Below are 13,112 nucleotides of genomic sequence, written 5' to 3' on the forward strand. Positions count from 1 at the left end.
AGCAGCGCAGGGATCCCTCCGCGTGCGCGCGCGCGCGCGCACACACACACACACACACAAAACTTCCAGCAGCCTGGGAAACTTCCCGACGCCAAGGAGTTTCCCCTGCCCAGGCTCCCCCTGAGCGCAGGGGCTTACAGGGAGCAGCTCCCCAAATCGATCCCGCCCCCACCTGCTCCTCTGCAGCGCAGGGGCCGGCTCCTTGTTGCCCCTTGGCAGGGCGCTTCGGCTGGCTGGGTTGAGCCCGGGGCACCTGGGCGGAAGGATCGGGGGGGGGGGGGGAAGAAAAGGGCGGAGAGTGCGGCGCAGAGCCGCCTCCTTCTCCTCGCCGGGGGATTTGCAGCCGGAGGTTGCACGGGGCGCCGCGGCTTTCTGCGTCTCTCGGGGGCACCGGGCATTTCTTCCTGGGAGCGGATTCCTTTTCCCGCCTGAGTTTGGGGGTCCTTTTTTGGGGGGGAGGAGAGGATCCTGCATGCCCGCCGGCTGGCTGGGGGCGCCCCGGGATCGATGTGGCTCTGAAAAGGGGGGGCCAGGACCAGCGCAAAGAGAGACGCCCGTGTGGAGCTCGAAGAGAAGGAATGCAGCAGCTTCTGGTGCAGAGCCTCCTGCTGTCGCTGCTGCCCGCGCTGAGCCGAGGTAGGGGCCAGGGCTGGGCCTGGGGGAAAGGGAGAGGCTGGGACGGGGCGGGGGGACGTCTGTGGCCGCCAGAGAGTTGATGCTCCGGGGCAGAAGTTAAGTGGCGCCCCGGCCGGGAGCTGGAGCTGGGCTCCGGCGTGTCCCAGCACAGTCCTGCCTCCCCTCGCAGGCGAAGTGGAAACTTTCTCGCCCGTGTCTTTCCCTTCTTCCCCTGCTGACTGGAGAAGAGGAGAGAGCTCCTTGCTGGGGGGGTCCTAGCGGGGGAGAGGCCGGGGCTCACGCTGAGGCAGGTGAAACCCTTTGCAAAGTGAAAGAAGGGCTGACGGGCAGCGGCTCAGCCCAGAGCAGGCTGCAGGGGAAGAGACTGTGGCTTGAAAACTTCTGCTCTTATCAGGGAAACGAGCAATCCGGAGTGAAATCGCTCTGGGTGTGTGTGTGTGTGTTCCTTTGCCGTCTGCTACCAACTGCCCTCCAAGAGGGAATCTCTCCTCTCCACTCCCCTCTGATTTTAAAAGATCACAACGCACCTGAGAGGGTGTGTGGCTGGCATAGCTTCAGGGCGGGGAATCCAGTGTGTTTAACCCCCTCGCTTTTAAACCAGTCCGTGGGGAGAGCTGATCCTGCCTCACAAGGTGGCAGACCTTCAGCCCTCAACCAAATCCAAGGCGGAGAAGAGTGGGGTGGGTTGAGCTGAGTGCTCTTCAAACTTGGCTCTCTCGAGCTCTCCTGAGAGGAGCAAGCCTTTAAAAGCTGCCATCACCAGGGCTGGAAAGCATGACTGGCTTTATGACACAACCCAAGCCCGTGTGTGTTTGGGGGTGGGTGGGAGGGGGCTAGCTTTGCGAACCGATCTCAGGATAGCAATGGGGTGTGGTGTGGGGGGGCTTTTTGGTGTGAATTCTTTTTTCTCAGCAGTGGAATATTTCATGTTGCAAAGCTCAGAGAGAAGGTCTTTCCCTTGTGCTCTTTTCAAGCTCAGGCCGGAGACTGGCTTTTATTTTTTGAAAGCCTGGTTCATTCGTTGTTTCCTGTTTCTCGAATCGACGTCAGATTTCTTGTTCTCTCAACCCCTTTCCTCGCAAGTTTTGGGGCGGATGTCAGAGGCCGTTTTGTTTCGGCACAGGGCAGTAACCTGTGGGGAAACCATCAAATGGAAACTCGTGCAGCGATTCTTTTTTAGTCTAAAAGGCCTAAACTGAAAGATGCATAAGCTTCGCCAAGGGGAGAGAAATGAGTAGGAAGATGCTTTCAGAAAAAAAAAAAATTCTCCTGAACATGCAGAAATAACCTCCGCTTGCAAATGTAGCGCTTCGATCCTGCCTTTCTCCTCACAACACTGGAAAAAAAAATAAAGATTTGTGAAGCGCTTTTGAAAAGCGCTCTGTAAGAGTATAAATGCAGGAGTGGCACCTACTCACGCGAGTAGTCTCCTTTACTGCCTGGGGCCTGCTAACGCGGAGTAAGTGCTACTCCGGGAAAAGGCAGCAGAAGCTGGCCCTTAGTGTTTTTGGCTCAAACAGAAGCGAGCTGTGACATAGGGGGTTGGATTCTGCCACCCTGACTCCCACTGAAACCAGTGCGACTGATGCAAGCAAGGGAGCTGACCAGGAGACACCGTGTTGGTGTATAAGAGAGAAAAAGGGGTCCATGCTCAGCCAGCCTGTATAGCCACCTCTCGTGTGTGTAAAAAGGGATGCCTAGCTGCATCTGTCCTGAAAGCAACGATTTTTAAACAGGAGAGAGACTGAGGTTTCTCTTCTGGAGCTTTTGGACCAGGGAGCGTAGGACTGAGCAGTGCTCTGTGCCTTAAGGAGCGTAGGGTTCCCCGGCGTACTTCAGAGTTATGATACAAAGTCAGAAGTCTTACTCATAGTAAGGGTGTCATCACAGCCTTCCGGGAAAAAAGCCCCGTTTAGGTAACGTTTGCGCTGTCTGGTTTCACTTCACTTTGCATAACTGAGGAGAGACCCAGGCTGGCTTAATTCTCTCCTCCCCAGAGAAAGCAGGCTGCAGTGTGTTGGCATGGTAGGAGGTAGGGGGGCTGTTAGTTGACTCAATCAGATCTTCCAGGCAGCAGGTATTGAGTATCAAGGGGGATACAGGATTGAGAGCTGCCCTACAGTAAATAATGTAACAAGAGGTGTCTTTAACGTTTTACAATGGGTAGCTCTGATTTCCCCCTTTGTTAGGAATCAGGGAAAGCTCTGCTCTGCAGCTGTTGCATTTTCCCACGAGCAAGGAGGGGAGTGTGTGTCTGTGGCTTTACAACTCTCTGTTCTCCCTCTGTAGGACAGTCTGTAGCCACTTTTTGTCCTTTTTTTTTTTTTTTTTTTATCATGAATATCTGAACAGCCAGACAATTCAGCAATAGTTTCAGGAGCGTTTTCTGTAGTCAGGAGAGTAGCAGTATGGGGGGGAGGGGGTGGGGGGAAAGAAACCCAGCTAGGTGGCTGAGAACAAGGATGGGAGCCTGCCCTGAAATCTGAACTTAAAGTTTGCAGATAACTTTGCCTTGTGAAAGCAGCCCAGGGTGCTCTGTGACTGCTTTTCTTTAAAGCTCGGTGGCAGCCCCCTTTCCCCTGTAAGCTGTTCTAGAGAATTGCTAGCACGTCGCCATATGTTTGGTGGCATTCCATTGTATGCTGCCATTTGCATATTGGAAACAACTTGTGTCATGGGCAGCCTTCATTCCACTAATGTCCCATGCCACTGCAGTGGCTCCTCTGCTGGTTTTTATTGGTTAAGAGTCCTATCTGCAATTATTATTACTGAATTATTTTTATGCAGTGCTGTAGAGATGCTTGGGGCTTTGCAGACACACCAAACACCCAGGGATGCATTCTGCTTGAAGAGACCCTGGTGTAAATCTGAAGTAAAAAGAAAAGGAGTACTTGTGGCACCTTAGAGACTAACCAGTTTATTTGAGCATAAGCTTCCGATGAAGTGAGCTGTAGCTCACGAAAGCTTATGCTCAAATAAATTGGTTAGTCGCTAAGGTGCCACAAGTACTCCTTTTCTTTTTGCGAATACAGACTAACACGGCTGTTACTCTTAAATATGAAGTAACCCCATTGATTGATCTGAAGTTACTCTGGTTTTACCCCAATGTGAGAGTCAATTTTGGCCAAGGGTCTCTAGCCCTGAAAAATTTACAATCAATAGGCCAGATTGAGATGTAAAATCAGGAGTAATTCCAGGGGAACTGAGAGCAGAATTTGGCCCAAAGGACCAGATCCTGAAATCCTTACCCTAGGAGCCTTCAATGGACTGCTCACTTAAATAAAGATTACTCCCATGAGTAATGATTACCTGTTTGTCTCCTTGGTTAGGTTTTTAGAATAGCCCATGTCACCCGAATCCTAAGGCCCTGACCAACTCCGTACTTGGGCAGTGCTCCCATTGAGTTTCTTCAGAGTTTAACTGAATAAAGAATGCATGATTGAGTCCAAAATCCATCAAGTTTGCAAAAATTATCTTTTCAGGCCAGCTTTTCCCTGCATGAAAGACAAGACACTGGGCAAAGTTATGCCAGCCCCCTTTGGAATCACGTGCTGCCTAGAAACTGGTCACAGCTCCACCCGTTGCAATTAGCTATGCATTTTTATGTGTTTCATCATTTGAGGACATCTTCTACTGAGAGCCCATCGCCTCCAGAGGTTTAGCAGAGCTAGCGTCTCTATGAGCCTGCTGTTATAGACTAATATGCAGGCTCTTCTTACCATGGACCTGCCACTCACCTACAAGTGAAGTATAAGACCACCTCTCATAGACTTGAGTAAGAGAAGGCCTTCAATCAGCAAAAGACTCAGTTTGTTCTCTCTGGGGATTAGGCTAATAGAGGTGTCGAAGGCCTGGTTTACACTACAGAGTTAGGTCAACGCAAGGCAACTTACTTAGACACTTCCATAGTTAGGTCTATGCTAACATTTCACTCCTGCTGACAGAACTGCCTTGCCACGCTGATTTAATAACTCCACTTCCACGAGTGGCATAGCGTCAGGGTTGATGTAGTTGGGTGGACACAGCATCAGTGTAGACATTACATTGCTTACGTCGACTGTTACTGGCCTTCAGAAGCTGTCCCACAATGCCCCACACTGACAGTTCACTTGATGCAAGCACTCCTGCTGAGGACGCACACTGCTGACACAAGGAACAAAGCATCAACACGCACAATGTAATTATTGAGGTGTCTGTATGCCAACAGTTAATGTAATTTTGTAGGGTAGACATGGCCTAACTCCTGGTTAATTCTCATCTTCTGTTTGCAGGTTTACGATGTACACAGCCTGCTGAATCCTGCTTGAATGGGGGAAAGTGTGAAACTTACTCCAATGGGACTGGGGTATGCCTGTAAGTATAAAAGAGAACTGAGCCAATGAGTTTCCTCTATCGAGACGAACACATTGCCATCAAGTTGACTTTGCTTTGAAGGACTGAATTCTAAAAGAGGAAAAACATTTTCTTTATTTGAGGTGCAAGAGTAATTTGCAGCCATATTAGGTCCCAGTACTACTTGCATAGGAGTCAGTGCAAGTCAGGCCTTTGGCCTCAGTGGAAGTGTGATGAAGCGTGGTGTCCTGGTTGGGGGAAAATACAAGACAGGGCCAAATGTGTCACCCTGTTGAAGGCAGTGGAGCAGGATTTAGTACCATCTGGACCAATAAGTAACTTCTAAGGGAGATTCTTGATAGCCTTATTCAGTTTTTTTAAATTCATTCCAGGACAAGCTCCCGCTTCTGGCCCCAGAATCTTGTGCTTTGGAGACCAGCTGCTGGGCCTGTAAAAAGCATTAATGTCCACTGCAAAAAAATTCAGCAAGCATTTTAAGAGTATCCTATTATTTATCCTACCCTTTGGCCAGAGATCACGCTCAGTGACAACCCAATGACATAGATTCATAGATTCCAAGGCCAGAAGGGACCACTCTGATCACCTAATCCGACGACCTATATAGCAAACCCATGGATCTTCTCAAAAATAATTCCTAGAGCAGCTCTTTTAGAAAAACATCCAATCTTGATCTAAAAATTGCCAGTGATGGAGATCCTTGACAAATTATTCCAGTGGTTAATTATCTTCACAGCTAAAAATTTACATCTTATTTCTAAATCTGAATTTTTCTAGCTTCAACTTCCAGCCATTGGATTGTGTTATACCTTTCTCTGCTAGATTGAAGAGCTCATTATTAATAAATATTTGTTCCCCATATAGGTACTTACAGACTGTAATCAAGTCATCCCTTAACCTTCTCCTTGTTAGAGGTTGAGTTCCTTGAGTCTGTTGCTATAAGGCATGTTTTCCAATTCTTTAATCCTTCTCCTGCTTCTTCTCTGAACTGCCTCCAATTTATCAACATGCTTCTTGAATTGTGGGCACTGTAATGTCAATTTACAATAGAGCGTGATCTTCCTAACGTCGTGACTCTGATTCTGCTGCCACTGAAATAAACAGACATTTAGGTATCCATTGATTTCAGTGGATGTGACAAGGGGCCACCATCTCCCATTAGAGTCAATGGGGGTTGAAGGCGGTTGTGGCCAGGCTCTCAGCTATGGCACATCAGCATAACTCCATAGAAGTCAGTGGAGTCGATGTTCACCAGCCAAGGATATGGCCCATGTTGTGTTGCAGGATTAGGCTCATAAGAATGCATGGTTCACTCGGTAAGAGGGAGGCACCTTTTGCCTGCAAGATAGTTTTATGTGACGGTTCTCTGACCGGCCTTCTCCAATCCTGGATCATGGAGCCAACTGATGTGTAAAATGTTGGGATTCCCTGAAGGACTCACTAACTGACCCACCACAGCGATGAGTGATTCACTCCAACCTTCCAAGGAATAATAACCAAAGAGAAATGAATAAGATTCCAGTCTTTTATTTTTTTTTTTCCCACTGTTACATAAACAAAATCCGGATGGGTTTGTTTTCCAGCCAGCCTCCCCCATCCACCTGTTAAGCGTGTGCGAGGTCAGGGCTAGCCAAGAAGACAGTCTTGTCCGTTCCAGACTTCCAGTTCAGAGCTCCCCTCTGCAGAGGGACCTGAAGGCATTGCCATTCAACAGTTGGCATGGAAATCTTCCTCAACAACGTTCGGTGGGGAGGGGGAAGATCAGGTTTGCGTGTTTGCTTCATTTGGGTTATTCTGCCCAGTTTGTCATCTCCTGCCCCCATCCCTTCCATCCAAACCACCCCCCCTTGGAAAAAAAATCAGCAAATTAATCAGGCACATGAACAATTTAATGGACAAAAGTTGGGTCCCTTTGTGAGCTGCTAATGAATGCACGCCACTTTTTTTTTTTTTTTTATTTTGCAGAAGCCCTTACCAACGCTTGACGCTCTAAATCTTGTTTTCTTTCATTCAAAGAGCGACAGCTGGGATTCGGTCGAAATTCGGCAGCTATTGTTGAGGGAGGCAGATTAATGCTGTGTGACTAATCATGTATGGCTTCCCCGAATGCATAACTCTTTCCATCCCCCACCCCAACCCTACACCCCTCCTTTTCCTTGTGGTCTGTCTGTCTGTCTGTCTGTCTTTCTCTTAAATTCCAACTCCCTGCAACTCCCCCGATTTACATTGCATGTGCAGATGGCAGTGGAATCTAATTAGATCTGATGTGTGCAAGCTCTATTAAAAGGAGGAAAAGCCTCCAAAGTATCTGTCTTTTTTTAAGAGAAAAAGAGAGATTTTGGTATCTTTGAAGAATTTCTTTGCTGGCAGCCGCAAGTGACTTATCTTCTTAACCATGAATACAGAGCTGCTTGCGAATGTGTGAGCTGTTTTTTGCAGAAAACTAAGGTTTCGGTAGCCATTAATATTGAATGCTGTCTGTGTAGGTTGAACTTTTAATGGATGATGATTTCGGGAAGGCAAATTTAGTAGGGACTGTGACGTTGGATGAGATGTAACTTCCAAGGTAGCAGATGGGGTTAGCAAGATCTTATTTTTCAGACTTCTCTAAGTATCTCTTTACTAGGAGTTTTGCTTCCAAGCCCCTTAAACAAAGCAAAGTTAAGAGCACAGATAGCAGAAGTGGAAAAAGTTAGCACCTCCCATTGGCGCCTGAATGAAACATACCATTTTGGCTTGAGGCCACATCTCCGTTTGGCCTGGCACTTAACACAGTTTGGCCATAAAGCCCCTTTGTGCTTCCCCCACAAATCCAATTAGAAAGTGGAGTGAAATAAATAGTGGACGAGGGAGAAGCTACTCCAGTGGAGAAGTATCTCTGCATTTGTTGTGGATACTCATTACAGCAGAGAGATAACTGAGTTACTTGAAGGTGACTTTGGTTTCAGAGTTATCAATTTATAAGCCCTGTTATGGAAAGCAAATCACTGGGGTGAAATGATGAGCTTTCACTTACTTTTATTATTTTACAGCTACATTTCCTAAAACTCCTGGTCCTTTATCTTAATGTCTCCTTGCCAGTCCGTCTGTGTACATAGAGCTCTAATTGAATGAAGAGGCCTGGGCATTTGATCAGCTAGAGGTTTTGCAACAGAAGTGGCCTAATTAAATTGCCTTTAGAGTTCCTATATGCAGCGTAGTTGTAGCCGTGTTGGTCCCGGGACATTAAAGAGTCAAGGTGGGGGAGGTAATATCTTTTATTGGACCAACTTCTGTTGGCGAGAGAGACAAGCTTTCAAGCTTATACAGATCTCTTCTGTGGGTTTCGGAGTTTGTTTCCCAGACCTGAAGAAAAGCTCTGTGTGAGCTCGAAAGCTTGTCTCTCTCACCAGCAGAAGTTGGTCCAATAACAGATAATACCTCACCCACCTTGTCTCTTTCGAGTTCCTATGCAGGAACAATATGATCTTGCAAACGGCTAGAAAAATGATTGTGATATTTCATCTAATGGGATCTTGTGAGGAACTTAACTCAAGGTAAAAGTAACCCAACACCAAACTCTTGCCCTCGATCTATAACATTAAAAAGCCTGGTTTGCAAAAGCTTGTACCAGCAGACGGTGATGCTAGCCACTGACTGCAACAGCACTGACAAGTGTGGTTTTGTGGTGTGTGTTAACTGTGGCTTTAAGGAATAGGCTTTCATTTGAATCAAGCATGTTCCCAGATCAGATGAAAAGATTTTTCTGAGGATCACTTTGACTTGCGGTGATAGGTCCTAATTATTTTGGACTGGTACCATCGCAAATGAATAGGACTGATCTAAGATTGTTGTGACATGAATTTTATTCCCAGCGAGCCCCCGTTCCACTAGTTAAAAGCGGATGGCTTGGGAGGGGGCTGAATTACGAACTCAGTCCTACCTGTGTTTCATCACTGAAAGCAGTGGGTTACGCCAACGTGCTGAGAATCTGGCCCTGTGTAGCAAAGCAGCTGTTAAGGCGAAGGAACAGGTTAAATCTAACCACTAGGTTTGCAGTGAGGAAAAGGTCAGTTTGCTAAAGTACTTCCTTTGTTTATGAATCTCTGCAGCCTTATGGCTCAACTTCTGGATATAGGACCTGATCCAAAGGCCGTGGAGGTCAATGAAAAAACTGCAGTGGCCAATGGATCTGACCCGTAGGAGTTGGGGAATATTTGTTTAAACCTCGATTTTTAAAAAGCAAGAGATTATTATTTTAGATTAAAATAATTTTGTGGCGACAACCAGAAAGCTCCAGCGACAGTCTTCATTCTGCAGTCCTTTGTGGCCTCTGAGTTATTCAACTGCTCGGTCATTGTTATCTCATTTTAAAGGACGGATGTTTCCTTCTGGTTTGATATTTCTCATGTGCTTTAGCCCAACGTTATTTCCATGAAATAATAACAAAGAAAAAACGTCGCCTCCATGCTGGACAGGAAGAGGGTGGAGTGTGAAACAATCAACCAGAGGAAACTCTTAAAGGAACAGTCTCATGGTGATTCAGCCTCGTTGAGACTCCTGGGTGGTCATTTCAAGTCTGATCTCATGTTTTCGGAAGGAACATGGTTGGAGCCTGGAGACTTGGTGGAAGAGGGGAGATTAAAAATACAAAAGTACCAGCATCCCCTGTTGCAGCCTCCAGTGGAGGAGAATCTTGGTCCAGATCCTCAGCTGGCATAAATCAGCACTGCCCCCGGAGTCAGCAGAGCTTCATCCATTCACACCAGCCGAGGATCTGGCCCCTTGTGTTATTTCATGCTGGTTTATAGGGATTTTTTAATATATTACTTTTCCCCCACCCATTCCAATGTGGCTTCTATTCTCAAAGAGTCAGCAGAGGGATTGGAAAAGTGATTTCATGGCTGAACTTTACATATAGCTTTTGTCACATGCTCAGTGCAAGAATCTGGTTGCAGTGCCCTGCCGCCTCCCTGCTAAACATCATTAATAGGAAGTTTTTCAGAACAGGGGTTTGGGGGGCTCATTCTCCAGTGCCTTTTGCCTGGTGCCTGTGCAAAGTGTTTCCTCATTGAAGTCAGCGGAGTTACGCTGATGAACTGAGAGTCTGGCCTTGGTGAAATCCCTCTTTACCACCTTCAGCTGATTGAGATTCTGCCTCCACAAAAACACATTGAGTTATTCCAATCCCTTGGCCAAGGGCTTGGGAACAGAAGGAGCATAATCGTTAATGCAGCGACTGATCACTCTGTTTTCCTTAAATGCCATGAGAGACTCTGAGCAAGACTTAGAAGAAAGAAGAGCCTTAGAACTTGTGGGATCCTGTTTACTGAACACCCTGTACTCATGATGGCAGGTGTAGCTACACAGCTTGGAGGATCTGGCCGTATGTTATGGCTTTTTGTTTTTTTTTTTTTCCCCCTTCATTGCTTGAACTTGCCCTGTCAGAACTATCTGACCTCAAAGGGCTAGAATTGTAGCTGGTGTGAATTGTCATAACTACGTTAACTTCAATGGAGCTCTGCTGATTTCTGCCAGCTGAGGATCTGGCCCAAAGGCTGTTATAGTTTATTGTATATTGCATTAGATGGTTCCACTTTTCCCCCACCTTCTTTGCCCCTCTATTTGTAAGACATTAGAAACAAACAATTTGGCAGTTAAAGGACTGAATAACATACATCAGCAAGCAATTAGCAAGTTTTAAACTAACATCCTTTGTAAATTAACTTTCTCTTTCCAGACCTGGAGGTGCCCTGACCCTCACTTTGCTCATGTTCATAGACGTGCTGACTGGTAATGTGTATGTATGTGAGTGGAATGTGAAATTTATAGAGCATAAACATATTTAACCAACTAGTAGCCTCAGGGTGCAATTACCGTAGGCTGGTGTACGTGTGGTCATTATGGTGAGTTCCCATGGCTAAGCTATCTCCAGGGTATGGGTACAGTTTTTCAGGGCCATAAATCAAGTCTGTGGGGGTAGAGGAGCCTGCATTTACTTGCAGGATCCTACATCAACATCTTCCCAAAGCAAAGTAGACTTTTGATGGGAAGGGTGGTTGGCTTAGATGCTAGATAGGAATCCATCCACCTGTCTGAGGGCCATATCCAGACAGGTGATGAGCAGTTCCCACTCACCTTGGTGGGATTTGTGGATGCTCAGCATCTCTTGGGATTGGACACTGAACGAGGCCTCTGACCCAGAAGGAGGGGGTTTTGGCCTCTAACTGGCACCAAGGGACCAGCCTGGCACACCAGATCGGGGAAGTGCAAAGGGCACCTTTGTGCCACTCCCACATCCACCAAACAAAGCCTGTTTGTGTCAGGCCTAGGCACTGAAGGGATCTAAGTGCATAGTGGAAAACAAGAGTCCAGTGCACATTCCAGACTAATGGAGCCTTCCTTTCAAATGGCACCTCTTGCTTTTCATCACACTGGGCACCATTAGGAGATGGCTGTTTTTCCCCCTGTGCCTAGAAGGGGGTGTACTTCCCCACCCCACACCCTGTGGTATACGCCTGCGGGTGGTACCTGCCCATCTTTTAATGGCGCTCGCTCTACTTTCTGGCCTGTTGAGCAGTAACAACTTGAGTTGTGTTTGGTGTAGGAAGAATTATGCTGAGACTTTTAGGATCTGTTCATGTCTGCTCCTGGCCACTGGAGTTGAACCACAGGCTCTGTGATTCCTCCATGTAATTCTGCTTCTGTTGCCACATCTAAACACGGGGCAGTTTCGTTTCTCTGGAAGTGTGGGTATTTGGAGACCTCTGCACGGTTCAGTGCAGTGCCACAACCGCCAGGAGGTAAATGGTTTACTTGGCTGTAGCTAAACTAACATGGAGCTTTGGCAGTCGGTGTCCTGCGTCCCTGGAGCAGGTGTGCAGAGCTGAAGCCGAACGCAGGAAGTCAATGGAATGGCATTCCTGGAGTGTAATGGGCTGTCCAACAGCAGGAAGCTTTCAAGGGCTCAAATGGAAGGTCATGGGATGTAAACTTTTGCGTTTTCAGGGCAAAAAAGGAAAAGCTGAGCCGCTCATTCCAATGGGCTGTGTGGGCAAGGGTGTCAAAGCATGGCCACGCAAATGCCAACTGCTGCAGTTCTTAGCCTCGGGAGGACTTTGCTTGAATATGGGCTGCATATGTCAGCGTTTTCAGGAGCAAGCCCTGTAGTGTATTCCTTATTTACAGGCACAAAGCTTTGTGGGCCATAAGGTAGAAGGGAGAGTGACCATGCGACACGGTGAAACGGACAGCCAGAACTGTCAGCAGCATAGCTAGGTGTGGGGGGAAGTGACAAATTCTCTTCTCTCAGGGTAAATACACCCCTGTGCAGCCCCAGGGCCATGTGCTCCTACCCACGTTTGGAGTCGGTAAACGGGGCAACTGTAATACCATGTGCTGGCTGTCCGCATATCACTGCAGCAGTTGTACTGATGTAATTGAGGAGAATTTGGCCCTCGGTGTTGAAAACTCGTCCATTGTACTTTCAATGCTGAGGGCCACATACTGCTCCGTTACACCGGTGTAAATCCGGAAACGGTTCCATTGTACATCCAGAGTAATTCCATTGGAGCCAGCTGAGAACAGAATCTGGCCTTAAGAGCCAAATTCTCCCCTGATCTGCATCCCGCAAAATCCTCTGAAGTCAATGGGATGAATGGCAGGCGGATTGGGTGCACATTGGCTTTTATTCTAATTTAAAACCATCAAACCCCTTGGGGAATCTGACAAATCTCGGCAGTCCCATTAACTGGACTGCTCTGCTTGTCAATGGTATTTGATGCTCGGCTGTCCCGCTTCACTACTGACAACTTTTGAAACACAGTCACTAAACATCCCTTTAGCAGTGATATTCAGGGCACCGTGTCTATTGGGTAAGAGCCTGATCCTGCGTGATACTCTGGCAGTGCTGTTAGAAGGATGGTATTATTACTATTTATTATAAGTGTTGCGGCAGTGTCTAGGAGTCTGAGTAACAGGCGAGGACCCCATTGTGCTAGGCACTGTACAAACACAGAGCAAAGAGACGGCTCCAAACAGCTTACAATAACCCAAGTGACAGAAGTGTAGCGATTCTAGTTTGATGCTCGCTTATTAAGCTTTGCACTTGTTTGAATGTTAGATTTTTTGCACACCGGGAATACCAG

At 47.2% G+C, this 13,112-nt stretch overlaps 1 protein-coding gene across 1 annotated transcript in view; it reads left to right on the forward strand.

Moving 5' to 3' along the window:
- Positions 1-532: 532 nt before the first annotated feature.
- NOTCH1 (notch receptor 1) overlaps positions 533-13,112 on the forward strand; it is a 79,819-nt gene continuing 67,239 nt past the window's right edge. The window contains exons 1-2 of the mRNA XM_074974004.1: positions 533-636; positions 4,908-4,989. Of these exons, the coding sequence (XP_074830105.1) occupies positions 579-636; positions 4,908-4,989 (140 nt within the window). The 5' untranslated portion in view covers positions 533-578. The remainder of the gene's footprint in view (positions 637-4,907; positions 4,990-13,112) is intronic.

This window comes from Natator depressus, chromosome 16 (genome assembly GCF_965152275.1).
Source record: "Natator depressus isolate rNatDep1 chromosome 16, rNatDep2.hap1, whole genome shotgun sequence".
NCBI classification, from domain to species: Eukaryota; Metazoa; Chordata; order Testudines; family Cheloniidae; genus Natator; species Natator depressus.